The 23,337-nt window shown below is 39.3% G+C and overlaps 1 protein-coding gene across 10 annotated transcripts in view; it reads left to right on the top strand.

Annotated features, from left to right (window-relative positions):
- KLHL24 (kelch like family member 24) overlaps nucleotides 1-23,337 on the top strand; it is a 51,521-nt gene that overhangs the window by 18,292 nt on the left and 9,892 nt on the right. For 9 of the 10 annotated variants that reach the window (XM_008266630.5, XM_089332010.1, XM_051859176.3 and 6 more), the window contains 4 exons: nucleotides 15,014-15,198; nucleotides 16,181-16,299; nucleotides 20,392-20,580; nucleotides 21,630-21,818. In XM_008266630.5, coding sequence (XP_008264852.1) covers nucleotides 15,014-15,198; nucleotides 16,181-16,299; nucleotides 20,392-20,580; nucleotides 21,630-21,818 — 682 coding nt within the window. Of the gene's footprint in view, nucleotides 1-4,628; nucleotides 4,782-15,013; nucleotides 15,199-16,180; nucleotides 16,300-20,391; nucleotides 20,581-21,629; nucleotides 21,819-23,337 lie in introns of those variants that run through there. The other variant, XM_089332007.1, reaches the window with a different exon arrangement.

The raw sequence follows: 23,337 nt of genomic DNA on the forward strand, positions 1-23,337 counted from the left end.
ATTTACTTAATCATCTGATTTTTCAAAAATGAAAGTCCATCCAGTCTTCATATGGGTGACAGGAACCCAAGTACTTGGGCCATCATCTACTGCCTCCAGTAGCAGAAGCAGGAGGAGGTGGTAGGACACAATCCCAGGCGCTCTGTTATGGGATGTATTTCACATCTGATTTTTGAGAGAACCAGTTCATTTCACACTGTGAAATACATCTATATATAGGATTAATATCTCCTTTCTTTAGGATAGAAAGAACCAAAATATTTATATTGAGTTTGTAGGCTAGTATTATAATGGCAGAAATTTATTTTATGTAGGCATTACATGAGTATAAAAGGACTCCTTTGTTTTACAACTCTGCTGTCTCTGTCCCTTGTACTCTTTCACTTATGTTACTGCATGTTATTGTTAATTGCTAGAAATTTCATTATCTGATCTGTGTATTATTTGTACAAGTTCTCATCTTTTGGAGAAATTTCAAACTGCTTTAAAAAAAGTAGTGATGTCTTCACTTCTTCAACCACAGTTCACTCTAACTTTTCCAGTCATTCTACTGAAACTTCCTTGCAATCAGCCACCACTGACTTTCTATTTGTTATTTGTTAGCCTGTCCTCAGTCTTACCCAGTTTGAGCTGTCATTAGGGTTTTGCATTACTACTTGCTTTAACTGTCTTGAAACTCTTTCCTCCCTTGGTTTCTGGAATACATTCTCCTTGTGGTCCTCCTATTTCTCTACCTGCTCTTTTTCATTTTGGTGATTCTTAACTCCTATATCCAGTCTTTGAAATGTTCATTATCTCTTTGGCCTACCATATATACTTTCCTACGTGACATCATCTTACCTATCTGTTCTCATGGTTTTAATTACCATTCATGCTATTGACTACCAGACTTCTATCTCTATTCAGACTTTTCTCTTTAATTTTTCATGTTTATTTTTAAGATATTACATATTTTTTAAAGATTTATTTATTTATTTGAAAGTCAGAGTTACAGAGAGAGGAGAGGGAGAGAGAGAGAGAGGTCTTCCATCAACCGGTTTCTCTCCCCAATTGGTCACAACAGCTGGAGCTTAGCTGATCCGAAGCCAGGACCCAGAAGCTTCTTCCACGTTTCCTACATGGGTGCAGAGGCCCAAGGACTTGGGCCATCTTCTACTGTTTTCCCAGGCCATAGCAGAGAGCTGGATTGGAAGTGGAGCACCTGGGATTTGAACCAGCGCCCATATGGGATGCCGGTGCTTCAGGCCAGGGCGTTAATCCACTGCACCACAGCGCCGACCCCACATATTTATTTTTAAAATATATATTTTTTTAATTTTTTCACTTCATTGTACATCTTTTAAAAATAACAAACAAAATAACATTAAGTCACACACTTAATGTTAATATCTAATACCCAATCTAATTCATGTTGTTTAATACCCAGTCCATATTCAGATTTCTCCAAAATTTTTTTTTCAATTGGCTCTTAATGAACCTGAATCCAAGCCAGGATCATTGAATACATCTGGTTATTTTCATGAGTCTTTTATTCTGAAACATGATTTTTCATGATTTTGACTTGTTGATGGGAAAGTTGTCCAGAAAAATATTCCACCTTCTAGATGAGTCTGGTTGCTTCCTTATGGTATCATTTAGCTGTCTTAAACTGTATCTCCTGGAAACTGGAAGTTGGCCTACAGGTTTCAGCTTGTATACTTGTTAAATATTTGTGACTGGAATCCATCCCACATCAATGTGTTTGTTACATTGTACCACATTAGAAAGCACAGCATATCTGGTTGTCCCATCATTATTGATATAAAAATTAACTCTGGATTAGAGTTCTGATCTTCTGCTCCCTCAACTGTATAGTTAATATATTCTTCATTTCAGCCAATATTTCTATATTGTTTATCCTGTGCCAGATATTCTTCAGAATTCAGTCCATTCTGCAATTCCCCCTATATGATTACATGTCTCTTAGATGACAGAGAAAATCCCAAAATGCATTTATAGATAGATATAGATATAGATATAGATACAATTTTTTTAAAGTGCTGGGCGTTTCCTAGAAAGAGGATATAAGCCAATCTGAGAACACAAAAGTTGTTATGATCTGCCCTGCCAGTTATAAACTCATTGATACATGAGAGAAACAGTGGAGCCTAATCACAGAAGGGAGTAAAGCTGGAAAACAGTGATTAACTATTGCTATGTATTATGCAACTGTCAATCTTTGTACTGATAAATAATGCTAATTTTTAAAGTTGATGCAATAATTTTTCTCATTTTATTAAACATTTTCTTTTGGGGAGGGGAAATATCTCCCATCATTCTTAGCAGGTTACAAGGTTAAGACTTGTATGGTATGGTAAACACTTACTGATAAGAATTACTTAAAGAACAACATATTTAGGTACTATGTTTTCAGACTAAAGGCAGATAATTACTTGAAAAACGGTAAAAAAAAAAAAAAAAAACCACATCTAGTACTAAAGAGTACATAGAGAAAGAAAAGATTGCTAGTTTTAATATGAAAAACTTATCCCAGAAGGAGAATGAATTCAATAAACATGTAATACAAAAACAGAAACTGAGTGATAATGGAATCTTCCTCCACAGTAGGAAACAAAATATGGGAGAATAAGTTTGTATCTTGTTAAGCACACCAACAGCCTTGTAAAATAAGACCACACTCACATACTAATGGGTAGCAAACAGTAGTTATGTTATTAAGAAGCAACTGCTTATGTAGATGAAATATTATAATAGAGTGACCCCTGTCATTTTTGTGAGCTGGGAACAAGAAGGAGGACAGTTTAAAAAACTAGGTAATATACCATTGCTGAAAGTCCATTCCAGGGCCTATGTTTTTAAGCATGAATTAGGGATATGTTGAGATGTACTACCAGAAGAAACACAAAATATATATCCTTGTTTTTAGCTTTAGATGCTGGTCCAATATAATGGTATTTAAAACACCCAGTGTGAGCCTTCTGTTGTGTTAAAGAGTACTGACTTTAGAATCTGACTCTGCACAGCAAATTAATTCCATGACCTTGGGCTAGGCACTTTAACTTCCCTGTGTATCAGTTTCCTCATGTATAAAGTAAGCATCATACCACACAGCTTGTAAGATTATTGTAAGGACTGGAAATACCATTAAAAATATATAACCTAGCATTTGACAGAAAATTTTATAAAGATTATTGCAGGTTTTGTGAAAAAAATAAACATAATACATTTTAAATTTATGTTGTACTTTTACAGACTAGGAGAGAAATGCTTGCCCATCACTGTGCTTTGAGAGCATGCTTGCCATCAGTTGGTTTATATTAAGCATAAACTTTTGAAAATTAATATCAGATTATGCATTTATTCTAATATATGTGAGTTATTTTATAATTGTTCTAGTTTAAGAACTGAACTTTGTTATGTAAATATTATCTTTCCAGCTATCATTCCATATATTAATAGCAAACACACTCACATCCCAGGAATTGTCCTATATACTTTTTTTTTTTTTTTTTTTTTGACAGGCAGAGTGGACAGTGAGAGAGAGAGAGACAGAGAGAAAGGTCTTCCTTTTCCATTGGTTCACTCCCCAATGGCCGCTGCGGCCGGCGCACTGCGGCTGGCGCTGCACTGCTCCAAAGCCAGGAGCCAGGTGCTTTTCCTGGTCTTCCATGCGGGTGCAGGGCCCAAGGACTTGGGCCATCCTCCACTGCACCCCTGGGCCACAGCAGAGAGCTGGACTGGAAGAGGAACGACCGGGACAGAATCTGACACCCCAATCAGGTCTAGAACCTGGTGTGCCGGCGCCGCAGGCGGAGGATTAGCCTATTGAGCCGTGGTGCCAGCCTGTCCTATGTACTATTACATATATTAATTCATGTAATGCTCAGAACAGCCCCACAAGTTAATGCGATTGTTATGCACACTTACAGAGGCTCAGAGCAGTCAAGTCATATTGTTTAGTAGAATAAGGATTCAACACCTAGATGTTCTGGCTAAAAAGTTCATATTCCTAACTAGTAGGCACACTGCCTCGTATCTTATTAATAATTAAAAGGCATTCTGCAAAACTGATGATACCATGCTGTGCACAATTACACTAAATATTATTTTATTCAGTGGCCTTAGCATTTCTCATTTCTCTCTTCCCCTCTGTTTCTTTAGACTTCCGTAGCTCTCATCACAGTTTGGAAACTTATTTCTAAGTTGAAGTTTTAATATTAGCATGGAAAACATTTTAGTGAAAAAGTTCATTTTAACACATAACATATCTGGACTCAGGAATACTTTTGAACCCTATAGAATCAAAAGGCAACCAGTTTAAACAGGGTTAAGTTTTGTCTAATGAATATTTGAGTTGCCTCTATGTGCCATCTCTAAATGCTAGGCTTCTAACCCTTTTCACCCGGACACAGTCACTTCCTTGTTTGTAATGGACTTGTCTGTCCCAACCTTGTCATGTTTCATGAATTTTAACTGGTATTTACTCTACCATTCCTGATGTTTCATATTCATAATGTTGTTTGACATTCTGATTCTGATTCTCCAATACACCTGATTTCTATTTCTTGTCCCAGCCTACGCATTTTTTTCCATATTTCTCATTCCAGTCTGAATACCAGACTCTTTTTTTTTTTTTTCCAGGATTTATTCTACCTGAAAGGCAAAGTTACAGAGAGAGGAAGGGAGAGACAGAGAGAGAGCTCCCATCCACTGGTTCAACACCCCCAAATGGCCACTGGGGTAGACTGACACCAGATGGCAGGAGCTTCTTCCAGGTTCACGTGGGTACAGGGGCCCAAGCATTTGGGCCAGCCCCTGATGCTTTCCCAGACACATAAGCAGGGAGCTGAATCGGAAGAGGTGCAGCAGAGAATCAAACTGGCTCCTGCCCATTTGGGATGCCTGCATAGCAGGTGGCAACCTAACCTGCTGTGCCACAGCGCCAGCCCCAAATACCAGACTTTGAAACATGAATTGCAGGCTGGTACTGTTACATGGTAGGCTAAACCTCTGTCTGCAGTTCCAGCATCTCATATGGGCACCAATTCATGTCCCGGCTGCTCCTCTTCTGATCCAGCTCTCTGCTGTGGCCTGGAGAAGCAGTGTAAGATGGCCCAAGTGTTTGGGCCATGTGGGAGACCCAGAAGAAGCTTCTGGCTCCTGGCTTCAGATTGGCCCAGCCCCAGCCATCCAGACCATTTGGGGACTAAACCAATGGATGGAAGACCTCACTCCTCCGTCTCTCCCTCTCTGTCCATAACTCTGCCTCTCAAATAAATAAATAAAATCTTAAAAAAAAAAAAAACTTCAGTTGCTTGGTAGTTTGGTTCTGATATTGCTGATTTTGCATCATGTCCCTTGCCAAGTTGTCTCTTCCACAATAATTCCCTCGGAGGAGTCATTACCCCTTTTACATATAATTTTCCATTTTGGTTGAACTGGCCTGCCTACACAGTGAGGTTCCCAAGTGAAAGTGTGGATGGCATTAACTGGACAGATGTCCTCCAAGGTAGTGACTGCATGTGGCAAATTGTTCATATTAATGGAATAATTGCTGCACTTTGTCACACTTGATTGAGCAACAGATAGCTAAGACTTAATAAGTTTACCATTTGAGGTTGGAATCTGCTGTTAAGTACTTGTCTCATTTAATATTTTCTATTACCTCCAATAATCATTTACTGTATGATAACTATAGGAACCTAATTGCCATAACAATAAGGCAAAGTATCCATTGGAAATCAGTAAGAAAACTATGAAAATTATAAATATATTTTGTCTAAAGAATAGTATTTGATGATTATTTAATAAATCTCTTTGTTATTTTTTGTGATAAAACCAAGGCACACTTAAGTGACCTGACTTGTACTTGGTCTTAAAACTAGGTAGAAGGGGCTGCTGCCATGACACAGTAGGTTAGGTTAATCCTCCACCTGTGGCACCAGCATCCCATATGGGCGCCAGTTCCAGTCCTGGCTGCTCCTCTTCAATACAGCTCTCTTCTATGGCCTGGGAAGGCAATAGAAGGTGACCCAGGTACTTGAACCCCTGCATCCACATGGGAGACCTGGAAGAAGCTCCTGGCTTTGGCTTGGGCCAGTCCAGGCCATTTGCAGGGTGAACCAGCGGATGAAAGATCTCTGTCTCTCCCACTCTCTGTGTAACTCTGCCTTTCAAATAAATTTTAAAGTCTTTTCTAAAAGCTCATGGAAAATCATGTTATGAAAAGAATCATAGAGATTTCAAAAAATTTTTGCACCAATTATTTTTTAATTTTTGAGGCAGAGAAACACAGAGGCCCCATTCATTGGTTCACACTCCAGATGATTTCAGTGGCCAAGACTGGGCCACACTGAAAAGCTGGGAGCCAGACACTTAATCCAGGTGTCCCATATGGGTGGCAGGGACCCAACCACTTAAGCATCACTGCTGCCTTCCAGAGTATGCATTAGCAGGAAGCTAGAATTGGGAGAGGACCTGGAACTCAAATTCAAGCACTCCAAAATCAGATTCAGGTTTCTTAACTGCTGGTTTAACCATAAAGCCACCTGCCCACCTCAATAAACTTATTTCTAATTCTACTTCCTGGAAACTTTTGCATGGATGGTAGGATACTGCACTCATAGATTTATACCTAGCTTTTACCGTTTAAAAGTATGTAAGAAATTATTCTATGTAATAATTTTCTCCTTAATATTTATTATAATAGAATTTTTAAAAAATATTTATTTGTTTATTTGAAAGAGTTACACAGAGAGAGAGAGAGAGAGAGAGGTCTTTCATCTGCTGGTTCACTCCCAAATTGGCCACAATAGCCAGAGCTGGACTGATTGGAAGCCAGGAACCAGGAGCCTCTTCCAGGTCTCCCATGCAGGGGCAGGGGCCCAAGGACTTGGACCATCCTCCACTGGCCTCCCAGGGCATAGCAGAGAGCTGGATTGGAAGTGGAACAGCCGAGAACTCGAACCAGAGCCTACATGTGATGCCAGCACTGCAGGCAGCAGCTTTACCCGCTACGCCACAGCACTGGCCCCTAAAATTTGTTCTTTTCTAAGAGCTGCATAATATCCACTTATGGGATAATTTATTTAATCCATCTCTTAATGATAGTTATTTGTTTCTAGATTTTTTTCATTTTTGTTTCTCATTGCAAATAATGCTCAGTGAATATTTTAGATATCTCTGCATACGTACATTGCCAATTTATAGCATGAATTACTAGAAATGGAATTGTTTATTCATATAATATGTGCGTTTTTAAAAATTTTTGTAGGTATTAGAGAAAATCACTTTCTAACTTATATTCCAGCCAAGAATATGAAAATACCTATATCTGTACTCTTTGCCACACAGTTTGTTTCCATTCATTTTTGTAAATCTTTGCTACCCTGGAAAGTGAAAATAGTATCTCGTGATTTTAATTTGCATTTCTTTATTAATGTGGAAGATTGAGAATCTTTCCCTGAATTTGAAAGCTATTAGTATATTATTGCCTTTTTTCTGTAATCCATTGAACTCTTTTTTTTTTTTTTTTTTTTTTTTTGAGAGGCAGAGTGGATGATAGTGAGAGAGAGAGACAGAGAGAAAGGTCTTCCTTTTGCCGTTGGTTCACCCTCCAATGGTCGCCACGCTGGCGCACTGTGGCCGGCGCATCGCGCTGATCCAAAGCCAGGAGCCAGGTGCTTCTCCTGGTCTCCTATGGGGTGCAGGACCCAAGCACTTGGGCCATCCTCCACTGCCTTCCCGGGCCACAGCAGAGAGCTGGCCTGGAAGTGGGACAACAGGGACAGAATCCAGCACCCCGACCGGGACTAGAACCCGATGTGCCGGCGCCGCTAGGTGGAGGATTAGCCTATTGAGCCGCAGCGCCAGCCCCATTGAACTCTTAATTTATGAGGATTCTAGGATTCTTATTGTAAATAGTAGCAACCAGCTCACCAGCTCAAGCTTAAAAGGGAAATTCATTACAAGAACACAAAGGTCAGTGACCTGTAAAACTCAAAAAGCCTGGACAGGATACTGAAAAGCCATCAGAAACCAAGCTGCACCTTCTCTTTGCCTCTTACCTGTGCTTTTATCTGCATGTCTGCATTGTTCTCTCAGCCTGGCTGAATATGGCCACTCATGAATTCTGGGCTTATGTATTATAATTTCAGTCACTCTGAAGGAATCTCTCCTCTTGGGAAGAGAGGATTGCTAATTGAGCCAGACAGCCTTCTCTCGACATTTACCTACAACCATGGGAGCCAGGATCATGTGGCAGAAATGTAATGACTATAAGCCTGAACCCATGCTAGGTTGAACAGATGCCCTGGTGACCTTTAACAGAAGGGTATCCTTTCTTCTTCTCCCTCTTCTTTTTCCTCCTCCTCCTCCTCCTCTTCTTCAATTTATTTATTTATTTGAAAGGTAAAGTCTGAAAGAGAGATCTTCTGTCCAATGGTTCACTTCCTAAATGGCCCCAGCAGGCAATGCTGGAATCTAGAACTGGGTCTCACATGTGGTGGCATGGACCCAAGCACTTGGGCCATTTTCTGCTGCTTTCACAGGCACATTAGCAGGAAGCTGGATCCGAAGCAGAGTAGCTGGGACTCCAACCAGCACTGTGATAAAAAAACTCAGGCATTGCAGGTGGCAGCTTGGCCTGCTGAGCCACAGCGATGGCCCCTTTTCTTTCTTAACTTGGGCAAAGCAGTGGTGGAGTATTTGTTTTTGAAGATGGATTTGTTTATTTGCAAGAGGTAGTACAGCAAGACATGGGGGGATTAGAGAGAGACCTTTTCCATCCACTGGTTGACTTCCCAGAAGGCCACAATGGCCAGGGCTGAACCAGGCCGAAGCCAGAGGCCAGAAGCCAGAAGCTTCTTCTGGGTCTTCCATGTGGGTACAGGGTTCCAAGCACTTGGGCCATCTTCTGCTGCTTTCCCAGGCCACTGGGAGGGAGCTGGATTGGAAGTGGTACAGCCACAACTTGAACCAGCACCCATATGGGATGCTGGCATTGTAGGCAGCGGTTCCACCTGCTATACCACAATACTGCCCCTGAGATGGAATAATTTATGTTAATAAGTACAGTTTTAGGAATATAGTGATTTTTCCCACCTCCACTTCCACCCCACCTCCTCCTTCCTCTCCCATTCCAATTCTCCATTAAGATTCATTTTCAATTAACTATTAGGGACAGATATAATATTAACTCTGAAAGACATATTATCTCATTTATCTTCTAGTCTTTGTGTCTTTATTTGCAGTAAGAAATGGAACTGTTAGGAGATTAGTTAAGTCAGTGTTCTCTTGCTTTGAGCAAGTCACTACTTGGAAAGTTGGAGGACTCAAAGCTTGTTTTCAAGGCATGGAATCCAAACAAAAGGAGTTAATAGATCTTTAAAACTTAGAGTCTAAGCTAGCATAAGTTCAAGAAGTCTCACTCTGCATAAAAATATTCTTGCCAAAGAACCAGACACATTCAAGTCAATTTAGCTAAGGTTCTCTCTCCGTTAAGCTATAATTTAAATGGACACAGCAAATATTTACTTCTGTGATTATCATTCTTTCATTCATGTTTTCATTTACTTACTGATTCTAGGGCTGACCAGTCCACTCTTCTGAAATATAGTTGTCTTAATTTATCTATTAATACATTGAGTTTGGTGATGTCAAATAGACTAGAGGGCCATTCTGTCTATCTCTTTAAGATTGAAAGCCTTCATATCTCATTTCTATATAATCTAGTGCCTTATGTTGATTTGATTATTTGATTTTCACATATTTTTTATTTCACATTTTTTAATATGGTGACTATGCTGTCATTAACATCTCCTTCTCCTTTCTGATCTCCTGGAAACACATTTCCTTTCCCATTGTGTGTTTTTAAAAATATATTAGGTTGAGGTGAGCATTGGGGCATAGCAGGTTAAGCCACTGCTTGGGACTCCCAGATCCCATCTCCTATATTAGGTGTGCCTAGGATTGAGTCCTGCCTCCATTTCAGCTTCCTCTAATGCACCTTGAAAGCAGCAGGTGATGGTTCAAGTATTTGGGTTCCTGCCACCATGTGGAAGACTCAGATGGAGTTCCTGGCTCCTGGCATCAGCCAAGCCCCCAGCTGTTGGAGGCATTTGGAGAGTAAACCAGTGAATGGGAGTTTCTTTCTCTGTCTCCTCCTCCGCACTCCCTCCCCTGCCCCCGTTGCCCTGTCAGTCTGCCTTTCAAATAAATAAATAGCTTTTAAAACCTAGGGAGATATCAAATGCGTGTGTGTGGGGCGGGTATATACAGGATCACTTCCCAACCTTTTTTTTTTTTTTTTTTTTTTTGACAGGCAGAGTGGACAGTGAGAGAGAGAGACAGAGAGAAAGGTCTTCCTTTGCTGTTGGTTCACCCTCCAATGGCCGCCGCGGCTGGCGCACCACGCTGATCCGATGGCAGGAGCCAGGTACTTATCCTGGTCTCCCATGGGGTGCAGGGCCCAAGCACTTGGGCCATCCTCCACTGCACTCCCTGGCCACAGCAGAGAGCTGGCCTGGAAGAGGGGCAGCAGGGACAGAAACCGGCGCCCCGACCGGGACTAGAACCCGGTGTGCCGGCCCGCAAGGCGGAGGATTAGCCTAGTGAGCTGCGGCGCCGGACCCCAACCCTTTTTGTTCATGAAAGTTCTTTGGGCAGTTTACCTGTCTGTGGCATATCTGGCATTAATTTATAAATAGGTCTGTGATTTCAGCCAGCAGTTCTTATATTTCACCTATTTTTAAAAGTATGTTTGGCAATTTGGTTATTTACTTCTTTATTTTTATTATTTGAAAAGCAGAGTTACAGAGAGGCAGAGAGAGAGAGAGAGGTCTTCTATCCGCTGGCTCACTCCAGAAATGGCCACAACAAGCTGGTGCTTGGCCGATGTGAAGCCAGGAGCCAGGAGCTTCTTCTGGGTCTCCCATGTGGGTGAAGGGGTCCAAGCCCTTGGGCCATATTCCACTGCTTTACAGGCCATAGTAGAGAGCTGGTACAGAAGTGAAGCAGCTGGGCCTCAAACTGGAGCCCATATGGGATGCCTGCACTGCAGGCAGCAACTTTACCCACTACACCATAGCGCCAGCCCCCTATATTTCACTTTTGAGATCATTGATTGAGTATGATCATTATTACGTGCTTATTGATTTGATTGAGAATGTCCTCTGGGTTTATAATTACTTTACCTTTCACATAAATTAAACAGTTTGATCTTGTCTCAAGTTTATGATAAAAGAAAATGAATTTTTAAGAACATATGACCATTATAAAAAATAATTTGATTTTCATGCTTTCCTGGAAACAAATGAGACTTAATACTAAGAACAGCAAATATTTGTTATTTCATCATATCAGAATTTTAACTTTAGAGAATTGCTATAATAGATTAATACTCTAAAAATTATGAGTATCCAGAATTCTGTTCATCCTAGTCCATCATCTTGACTGCTTTCTGTTCTTAGGGCCATTGTCATCTATAGCAACCTATTTCCTTTAAGACAACTCCCTTTCTGAGATAATTTATTTTCCCAGCTCAAGAAATAGCCAGGAGTGGGCATTATAGCATAATGGGTTAAGCCACGGCTTGGATTGCCTATATCCCTTATCAGAGTACCTGGGATACAGTACCAGCTCCACATCCAGTCTAGCTTCCTACTGATGCACCTGGGCGGCAACAGATAGTTGGGCCTGTGCCACCTGTATGGGAGACCTGATTTCTAACTTCTGCCTGCTGCTTGGCCCAGCCTTGGCTGTTAAAAGCATATCATAAATGAGCCAGAAGAAGGAATCTCACTTCCTCTCTCTCTCTCTCTCTGTTTCTCTCTCTCTCTCTCTCTATCTCTCTCTCCCTCTCTTCAACTTTCAAATAAATAATCTTTTCTAAAAAGAAAAGAAGTAACCATTTTATCTAGTCTCTGATGAGAACACCAGATTTAACCAATTAAGTTAAACGCTATTTGGTTGCAAATAGAACCTTCAATGTAGGCAAAACTACTAGTTTGCAAGTCCTTTCCGATAAATACACATCAAGTAACACTGAAGTGATCTTTAACTTAGTGGAACTGAATGTTTTAGGCATTAGCTTTTTGTGCAGTTTTCTTCTTCTTCTTCTAAGGTACAAAAAGCAAACAAGGGGCCAGTGTTGTTGTACAGGGGTTAAGCTGCCTTCTGTGATACCAGCATCCCATATGGACTCTACTTTGAGTCCCAGCTGCTCTACTTCTGATCCAGCTTCCTGCTAATGCCCCTGGGAAGGCAGCAGAAGATGCCACCCACATGGGAGACCCTGGCTTCAGCTTGGCCCACTCCCAATTGTTGTGGCTATTTGGGGAGTGAACCAGCAGATGGAAGATCAATCTCTGTCTCTTTCTTTTTAATTCTTCTTTCCAATAAATGAATGAATTTAAAAAAAAAAAGACAAATAAGTTTAAGCAAAGGAAAAGCATAAATGAAATACTATAAAGAGTCTATAAAACAAAATTCTATAATATGTACAGTTACTCTGGATTTTATATTTAAAAATATAATTTGACCTCAGTGATAACATTTAGCAATTTCTGTTTTGATCAGCAAATAAGACTCTGAGGAATATCACACAGATTTATCTTAGAGGCACTAGGGCTTTTAAATGTTCATGAAAATGTGTATAAGAAAAAATTATGCATAGATTTCAAAAAATTCTTACATCCAACTAAACTATCTTTTCATTCCATTTTTTCCATGAACTTTTTGAAGAACCCTTTTATTTTAGGTGTGATTTTAGGAAATGATACTTCTATGGAAAGAATGGTACATAAATCAGTAGTTAAAGTGTTGGAATCCCGTTAATGTTTTACTTTATACGGGGTTAGAGTTATATAACTTGCTAGGTTTCTAAAAATAAATTGTATTGCATATGTGAACAAAATTCTTCTCCACAATATGTATTTCTGATTTTGTAATGGAAAAAGTATGCCTGGTGTGGAATAGGTGAATGACTCAGTTCGTTGAAATAGCTTTGAGTAAACGTAGCTGGATAGGGGAGTTCTGTTAAAGGAAACATAGCAATATTGTATGTTTTCCTTTGTTTCTATCATAATTGTGTGACTTTACACTGACTAAAACTACAAATCAGTACTCTGAAGTTTTTCTTCCCCTCTTCATTTAAGTAACAGAAGCCAGATTATCCTTGCTTTTCTTTAGGAGACATAAAATACAATTAGAAGACTTTTTCATTTAGCTTATATTTGTGAAAAAACATAAAAACTGAAGAATTTTAAAATTTTAAATCTGTCAAGCCTTATGAACAATAAAATCTTGGGTAAACTTTTGATTTTTCCTGTCTCTGTCCTATATTTGAATTACAAAATAAGAGAAACCAGTAGTTAATATAAACATTAAGATTTTTCTCATTGTCTTAAGAGCTTTTTTTTAAATTTTAATGTTTTAAGAATGTGTAATGATATAAAGTGGGGAGCCGCAGCCACCCTTTTGGTTTATTTTTCTAGACATATTTTTTAAACATAGTATTAAACATACCTTATATACAATATTTCATTTTGCTTTTTTCCTTTAACTTTTTTATTTGACAGATAGAGTTAGGCAGTAAGAGAGAGAGACAGAGAAAAAGGTCTTCTTCTGTTGGTTCACACCCCCAAATGGCCACTATGTGAGTGCAGGGACACAAGCACTTGGGCCATCCTCCACTGCCTTCCTGGGCCACAGCAGAGAGCGGGACTGGAAGAGGGGCAACCGGGACTAGAACCGGTGCCCAAGTGATATGCCGGCACCGCAGGCAGAGGATTAACCAAGTGAGCCATGAATTGAATTCTTTATTATAAACTCTTAGCATTTTTACTTGCTGTCCCAGATTTTTAACTATATTACCTTAATTTACATGATTTGTATTTTAAAAATTCTAAATAAATACATACACACACATACTTCTTTTTTTTAATTTATTCATTTATTTGGAGGGCAAAGTTACAGAGAGGCAGAGGCAGAGAGAGAGAGAGGTCTTCTGTCTACTGGTTCACTCCCCAAATGGCTTCAACTGTCAGGACTAGGCTGATTCAAAGCCAGGAGCCAGGAGCTTCTTCCGAGTCTCCCATATGGGTGCAGTGCCCAAGTCTTGGGCCATCTTCTGTTTTCCCAGGCTCATTAGCATGGAACTGGATCAGAAATGGAGCAGCTGGGATTCCAACTGTCGCCCATGTGACTTTTACCCACTACACCACAATGCTGGCCCCATATACACACTTCTTTAAAGGTGCTTCGATTATGAGTTAGTTTTTTAGAACTAGCAACCTGATGTGATGAAAATCAGTATTTTCCTCCAGTTATAAAAAGAGCATTATCTTACCTTAGGTAGTTATGTATGTCTGTTGCTTTAAGACTGCATTTGAGGCCAGCACCGCGGCTCACTAGGCTAATCCTCTGCCTTGCGGGCCAGCACACCGGGTTCTAGTCCCAGTCGGGGTGCTGGATTCTGTCCCTGTTGCCCCTCTTCCAGGCCAGCTCTCTGCTGTGGCCCGGGAGTGCAGCGGAGGATGGCCGTAGTGCTTGGGCCCTGCACCCCATGGGAGACCAGGATAAGTACCTGGCTTCTGCCATCGGATCAGCGCGGTGCGCCGGCCGCGGCGGCCATTGGAGGGTGAACCAACGGAAAAAGGAAGACCTTTCTCTCTGTCTCTCTCTCTCACTGTCCACTCTGCCTGTCATTTGAAAGGTACCCTTCATAAAACCAGGGTTTCAGTTGAGTCAGGTAGGATCTTTGGATTGCTTTACAATTTTCCAGTCAAAACCCATAGAGTAAGTAGCTGTAGATATTTTTGTGGAAGAATGATGTCGCTGACTCCCATATAAATGTTCTCAATGTACATAACTGCCAGTCTACACTATTTGCCACATATACAGGGAGTAAATTTAACTTTATAACAGTGTGTAGTTTGTTTTTAGGGTTTTCAACAATCTTGAGTATATTTTATTATTTATTTTTATCTGTGCATTCTTAAAATAATTATCTTAGGTCCACGGGCTATTCGGAGGTGATAGTTGTTGTTGGAGGCTGTGAACGAGTTGGAGGATTTAATCTTCCGTACACTGAGTGCTATGATCCTGTAACAGGAGAATGGAAGTCTTTGGCTAAGCTTCCAGAATTTACCAAATCAGAGTATGCGGTCTGTGCTCTAAGGAATGACATTCTTGTTTCAGGTAAATAAAGAATTATTATAGTAACCACTTTTAATTTGGACTTAGCTTGGCTGTTTGAAACAATAACAATGTCTTTAAAAAAATTGTGCATTATGAATATACCTACTTCAGTCAGCTCAGTTAATAAAGCAAATACAACCCTGAGTGACTGACTTTTTGCTCTTAAAAAATCATAACGTGATGCATAATGATTTACAAAATATCCACCAGAAAATACCTCTTAGCATAGCATAGTTTAAATGTTTTCATATGCATATAGAATGATACAATTTTTAAAACTTTTATCTCTTTGTCTTAAAGAACACAGTAGAGTATGCAGAGTCAGAAGTACTCATAGAATTAAGCATCTCTGATTTACTCTTGTTTTCTGAAATTCCCTCCAAAGGTTATAAAATAGAATTTTTAACTTGTTAACTTGAACTTCTTTGTGGTATATTATATGTGATATGTTACCTCTATAATCAGATAGACAATAAAATGATAGACTTACATAAAGTCTGGTCAGAAGTTGTTAATAGGTAAATAGAGTTACCAGCTTTGCAGATTATTATATTACTACTCATTGAACAATATAAGAACCTGTTGTCTATTTTCTATGACAGGGTACAGGATCTTTTTAAAATGCATGATTAAAAATAATAATTTTAGAATAATCTTGTTGTTTCGGTGCTTCTGTTATTTCCAAATTAACAACCTCATAATATTGTAATACTCACATTCTGTATTTTGTTATTTTGGGCTGGTAATTATTACTTACGAAGGTAAAAATTGGCAAAATTTAAATCTGCTTTGTAGAACTATTTCTGTTCAGCTTTAAGAGACTCATTTTTTCCATTTATTGAACTGAATTATCAAATTCTTGAATTGGATGTATAATTTCCATGTTTTCAAGACCTATGCCTGGTGGCATAGATCCCTTGGTGATAGATATGTGGTGATATGTTTTGCATTGTTTTGCATGTACATTGTTTTGCATTTAAAGGTGGAAGAATCAATAGCCGTGATGTCTGGATTTATAACTCACAGTTGAATATTTGGATCAGAGTTGCCTCTCTAAATAAAGGCAGATGGCGTCACAAAATGGCTGTCCTCCTTGGTAAAGTAAGAGAACCACTTTTTTTAATTACTATTGCTCTGGTACATTTCCAAAATAAATACCACAGCTGAATCTTTGGTTTTACGCTCCCTCTGGCTATTTTGGATTCAAATTGTATTTCCTTCCATTTCTAACTTCCGTAGATAAGCTGAAGATATAAACAATGTGACACTGTACTTTTGAATGGTTATTTTGTTCTCTGAATTTGGAATTCATGGCAGTACAGAACATTTCTCTTCCCATGCATCATTCGAGTCCAAATGCCCAAAGAGAATTGGAAAGTAAAGGAGTTAGATCAAATACAAAAGCAGGCAAATGTCTAATCCAAGCAAATTTTTTTTTCCTTTTACTGACTGTCAGGCAGGGATTTATTTATCTAAAGTGATGTTATTTTTTCTTTTTTATCTGTACAAGTAGTTTGTACAAGCAGGGATAAAACAAATGTTAAAGTCAACAGCATTTTTTTAAAATGTATTGACTGCAGCTAATAAATATTGTAATATATATGTATTTATGCTATGAACCATGAACTGTCTTTAGGAACCTGAGAGAATCACCTACCTGTGGACTAGTGGTTTTCAAACTTTCTAGAAGCTTTTTAACTTTTTAAAAGGTAAATCTCTTATAAAAATCCATTACATAAAAGGCATAAAAACAAAGCAGTTGTGCCAAGGAGTAACTTGGAGTCTTTAGCCTCTTCTCTTTCTGTCAGCTACTCAAAGCCCCAGTTATTGAACAGCCTAAATGAAACCCATATACATATACTTGCTTGCACGCATTTCTCTGGTTCCCTGGCATCCCTTTCAGAAAGACTGCTGCCTTTAGGTCTCCCAGAAACACCAGTGAAAAAAACAAACCCTCCAGCTGTAACAGAGATCGTGGCCCAGAACTTTCCCTATCTCCCAGAGGTTTCTGGAAACCTCTATATTATAGGAAACAAGCTTCTCAGAACACTATTTAAAAGTTGTTGTTAAATCCCAAGGACCTTGAAATAGTGTCTGTTGCTGTTGACAAGGCCAATGAAATAATGAGGACCTTGAGATATATATATCCAAAGACAAATGGAAATGATTGATGTGTCAAAACCTGTATATATTGGTGAACTCAGATTTATTTGAGAAATGTTAATATACTTAAAAGTATCAAGCTTGGTAGCACTAAATCAAGAATAAAAGCTATCGGCCGGCGCCGTGGCTCAATAGGCTAATCCTCCACCTTGCGGCGCCGGCACACCGGGTTCTAGTCCCGGTCGGGGCGCCGGATTCTGTCCCGGTTGCCCCTCTTCCAGGCCAGCTCTCTGCTATGGCCAGGGAGTGCAGTGGAGGATGGCCCAGGTGCTTGGGCCCTGCACCCCATGGGAGACCAGGAAAAGCACCTGGATCCTGGCTCCTGCCTTCGGATCAGCGCGGTGCGCCGGCTGCAGCGGCGGCCATTGGAGGGTGAACCAACGGCAAGGGAAGACCTTTCTCTCTCTGTCTCTCTCTCTCTCACTGTCCACTCTGCCTGTCAAAAATAAAAAAAAAAAAAAAAAAAAAAAGAATAAAAGCTATCATTCCTATCTTATACAACAAGGGCTCAATTCATGTAAACCATTATCCTAAAAGTAACATTATAATCTGTGTACAAACCTAAGAAATTATTTAAATTTATAAAAACTTTATATTAATGAAGCCTAAGATGGTTTAGAATTTTAGAGTGGAAAATATTTAATATAACTTTGTCAGGTTACCAAAAAAAGTGATTCCTGAAGTGGATCCACAGAAACTAATAAAGCATAAGCAACAGCTCAGAGATTCTTAGGACTTTTTATCTTGATCTTTATGATATATAAATTATATATGGGGTATTTATTAAAATTTGATACTCACATTATGTTATCGATAACTATTATTATCTACATTTTTAAAAGATTGATTGGTTGAGGAAAGGTAGAGTGACAGAGACAGAAGTCTTCTATCCTGACTCACTCCACAAGTTGCTGCAATAGCCAGGGTTGGGCCATGCAGAAGTTAGGAGATAGGAACTCCATCTAGGTCTTCCACTTGGGTTGCAGGAACTCCAGTTTGTAAACCATCATTTGCTGCTTCCCAGCCACATTAGCAGGAAGCTGGTTGGAAAGCAGAGTAGCTAGGATTGGAACTGGCAATGCAGGCGTCCCAGGCAGCAGTGGAATCCACTGCCCCACAACGCCAACCCTCTATATTTTTTAATTGAGGAAATAAATACTGATTCTCTGAGAAGATAAATTTGTCTTATAATACCTGGCAAAGCAAGATATAAACCCAGCTGACCTAACTTCAGAGCCTCTGTCCTTAATTACTACTACATTGTATGATAGATTCCATACCCCTTATTGTTGCATAGCCTTTTGTAAGTTATCTAACTTTGTGAGAAATGCATGTTAGAAATGACATTAGCAGGGCAGGCCTTGTGACATGCAGGTTAAGCTACCACTTGAGCTGCCCACATCCCATATTGGAGTGCTAGTTTGAGTCTAGCTACTCTGCTTCCAATCCAGCTCCTCGCTAATGTGCCTAGGAAGCAGCAGATGATGGCTTAAGTACTTGGACCCCTGCCACCCATGAGGGAGACATGCATGGAGTTTCTGGCATTTGGCTTTGGCCTGGCCCAGCTGCAACTGTTGCAGCTATTTGGAGAGTGAACCAGACATCTCTGTCTCTCCCTCTGTCTGTTATTCTGCCTTTCAAATGAATAAATAAATCTTCAGGGGAAAAAAGAAGAAATGGTGGTAGCTGCAATGGAAAATTGGAGGTGCACATGAAGATAAATTGTGGACAAATTTGAATGGTGAGGTAATGAAGTTTGTCCTTGATCTTTATTGTTGAATTACTATAAGGAATTAATAAAATGTTTTAGAAAATTAATCTGTCATTTTGAGAACACAAGAATGAGGTCCAGGAGGTTATTTGAGCAGAATAAAATAACATGCACCATGAAGTAGTGTAATGGCAATGGGAAACAACAGGAAGGCACAGATATGAGAGACACGGGGAAGAAGACTCAGTAGGAATTCCTTTTTTTTTTTTTTTTTTTAACTTATTGATTTGAGAGACAGAGTTATAGGCAGAGAGGGAGAGGCAGAGAGTGGGAAAGACAGAGAGAGAGAGGTCTTCCATCCACTGGTTTACTCCCCAAATGGCCACAATGTCAGGAGTTGGGCTGGCTGATCCAAAGCCAGGAGTGGGTGCAGGGTCCCAAGCACTCAGGCCATCTTCCTCTGCTTTCCCAGCCATAGCAGAATTAGATCAGAAGAGGAGCAGCTGGGACACAGAACAAACCAACACCCATATGAGATGCTGGTGCCACAAGCACCCATCCCAGGATTTCCTTTGTTACTGAGGGCAGAGTGGTAATGAGGTCCATTAAAAGAAATGTGAATGTTAAGCTGGAAAGCTTCGTTAGATTAAAAGTTTCTTGTATATTCCCTCATACTTAATGGATTATTCTGTATATAAATCATTTAGTAAATGTCTTACTGATTGGTTAATTTGCCCTACCCTCCTCAAATTTGTGAAAGGAAAATGTACATGAAAACTTTGAAATATAAGGAGTTTATTTTGTGTCAGGTGCTTTCCTAGACATTGTAGGGGCAAAGATAGGCCCTGTCTTCAAATAGTTCAATCTAGTAATGTTCACTAATATTTTAGTTTCATCGTTTAATACTCTGTAATTGAATCTTTCATCATCCATGAGTATGAACATTTAAACCTAATCATTTCATTTTCAACAAGAGCAATCTTTCTATCAAAGGGGTGGTGAAAACTGGTTCTTGTATGTGGAAAAAAGTAAACTGTTTCATGTATAAAGCACAATAAGGAAAATAGATATAGGTGGCATCGAATCTTATGCGGCATTTAAATTTCATGAGGGATTGCTATTAGGAAAAAAAATTGTCTTTAAAAGGCTCCATAGTGCTGGAGGTAGATGGGTGATTAAAAACAGTCAGGAACTCTGAGCTAAATATATTGCAGTTATATTTATAGTTACCAAGGACTTTGAGATCCCTTAATTCTTTAGCCAAGTAGTTCAAAATTCAAACTTGATAATTAAGATTTTCCTATGTATTTTATATATAGGTGTATGTTGTTGGAGGCTACGATGGGCAAAATAGATTAAGCAGCGTAGAATGTTATGATTCCTTTTCAAATCGATGGACGGAAGTCGCTCCCCTTAAAGAAGCAGTGAGTTCTCCTGCAGTGACTAGCTGTGTAGGAAAATTATTTGTAATTGGTGGAGGACCAGATGATAATACTTGTTCTGATAAGGTAAGCCATGCTCTCTTAAAGCTGTTTACCATTGATATATTTAAGAAGAGGAATATAGAAGGCTTATCGGGTAGATAGGTGGGTTGCTTAGTGTGAACAGCCTTTGAAAATTTTTCTGGAACCTTATACTGTGGAGGAAAAGCATTCAATTTTGAGTTGAAGTGCGACCATAATATATCTAATAATTTTATGCAACAAATGTAATGCAGTATTTTTGAAATGAAACTAATCCCAGTGTCAGAATTCTGTACTAAAAAAATTGCTTTGAGCTTTCCACTGCTATCACCTGTGCAGTCTAAAAATTATTCGTACAAAACACAGCTGGGAAGTGAATTAGCAAAGAGTAAGACACAGTGACTAATTATACTGCTTCCAGCTGGGTCATTTTCTGCATACTTTTAAAGTATTTTTAGAATAAAGAGGAGGAAAGGAAGCCTATGTAGTGTAAATAGAGGGTGGCTGGAAGTTGTTGCTGTTCATTGAACTCCTGCAACAAGAGAACATGTACCATCCTGACATTTCAGGAAATACCATGTTTATTCTGGCAGAAGGTATCTAATGCCTGCTTGGTTAGCAGTGTCAACTGAATTTTGTCAAATCAATTAATTCTTTTTCTAAATTAAATTTTAATGTAATGATGTCAAATCTTATTTAGAATTCATTAATTCAGACTATGATAATTCAGAGAATACTGAGTTGAGGTTTACTTGTGTTCTTCTGAAGAAAGGACTCCCTAAAGGTACAAAGAAATTAAATGCAGCTTGAGCAGTTACCCTACGTAACAGTTTTTTAAAAATTTAGACAGTTAATTTTGTAGAAATTATTAAACAAACCTGATGGCCATTCATCCTAGCAAGAATCTCTGTGTGTTTGCTGTGTCTGGTCTGCATGATAATAATAAATTTGCATTTTTAGAGACTTTTTGTAATTCAGACATATTGCCATTGGGCTAATTTGACTTTTAATCATGTTTGTGTGTATTGATAGACTTCTTCTGAGGCAAATTTACTTATTTAACAATTTTAATAAATATTTCTTTATATTATTAGGTTCAATCTTATGATCCAGAAACCAATTCTTGGCTACTTCGTGCAGCTATCCCAATTGCCAAGAGATGTATAACAGCTGTATCCTTAAACAACCTGATATATGTTGCTGGTGGATTGACCAAGACAATATACTGTTATGATCCAGTTGAAGATTACTGGATGCATGTACAGAACACATTCAGTCGGCAGGTAATCACAAAAAACAGTCCAGAAGAAAATCTAAGAGGGAGCAAGTACATTATCATTATAAATATACTTCAATTTTACTTATATTTCATGTATTTGATAATTTTGTAAAAGCTCACATAAAGCATATAGTACACCTGTTTTGAACTCCTTCCAAAAAATTGTTTTATTGAAATAACTTGTGCTTTACTATCCCAATGTGAAGTATCTGTTGTACTTGGCCTTGAGTTTTTTTTTTTTTTGCCCTTAACTTTTCTTAGAATCCTATTCCTTTCTTTATCCCTGCCCTCTTTCATATTTCAGATAAAAAGAAATGTTCCCAAAGTAGTTGGTTCTATAGTTGGAAGCTAGATAATTTGTTGGTTTTGCTATTTTAAAAAAGGATTGTGCTTAGACCTCTTTTATTCACACATTCCACCTAGAGCCCCTCTCCTCTCTCCTTTCCTACTGCCCCCACATAGGCCTTTTGGTTCACAGCTATACTTCCCTCCTTCCACCACCAAATTGCATGATGATTCTGATGCTGGAAATCGGGCTAGATGGGCTCTCAGAGATCACAACTAGCACGTGCCTCTGGCTCATTCGTAGTCTCTTACTTTTTCCACTTAGTCCTTAAATATGGATGTGGGTTGAGCATCTTTCCCTTGCCCTCTTCCAAGTTTATACTTTATTTCTGTGTGGTCATACCTCAGTGCTGATGACTTCAAGTCTACCTCCATAACAGCCTCTCGCCTATTCTCAAAGCTCAAATTTCTACTGCCTGTTTGAGAATTTCCAAAGGAGTTCTAAGACTTTAGGCTAGAATTCAGCTTCTTCCCCAAACCTCAAACTTACTTTTTCTAGGTTCCAAACAACTTAGCAACTTAATTTATTACAGCCCCCCCCCACTTTCTCTAAATTGAATCAATCCAATGTGTCAGCCATATGTCCTCAGAATTTCTGTTTTTTGCATTACTATTGTTCTTACATTTTGTTCAAGTTCTTATGATTTCCTACCTAAACAAAAACAATGATAGTCTAATCAGTCGTTAATATCTTGCCTCTCAAAACAATTTTGCCACCAATTATTTTCCAACAACTCTAAACTGTCTAACTTTTACTTGCCCCTTCAGCTTCACTTTTTCTAATTATATTATCTATTACTTGTATTCTCTAAACAGATGATGCATGTTCTTGCCTTGGTTCATGCTGTCCTCTTAGCTTTTTTTTTTTTTTTTTTTTTTTTTTTTTGACAGGCAGAGTGGACAGTGAGAGAGAGAGGAGAGAGACAGAGAGAAAGGTCTTCCTTTGCCGTTGGTTCACCCTCCAATGGCCGCCACGGCCGGCGCGCTGCGGCCAGCGCACCACGCTGATCCGATGGCAGGAGCCAGGTGCTTCTCCTGGTCTCCCATGAGGTGCAGGGCCCAAGCACTTGGGCCATCCTCCACTGCACTCCCTGGCCACAGCAGAGAGCTGGCCTGGAAGAGGGGCAATCGGGACAGAATCTGGCGCCCCGACCGGGACTAGAACCCGGTGTGCCGGC

This window comes from Oryctolagus cuniculus, chromosome 4 (genome assembly GCF_051225735.1).
Source record: "Oryctolagus cuniculus isolate XC-2025 breed Fujian yellow rabbit chromosome 4, ASM5122573v1, whole genome shotgun sequence".
Taxonomy (NCBI): domain Eukaryota; kingdom Metazoa; phylum Chordata; class Mammalia; order Lagomorpha; family Leporidae; genus Oryctolagus; species Oryctolagus cuniculus.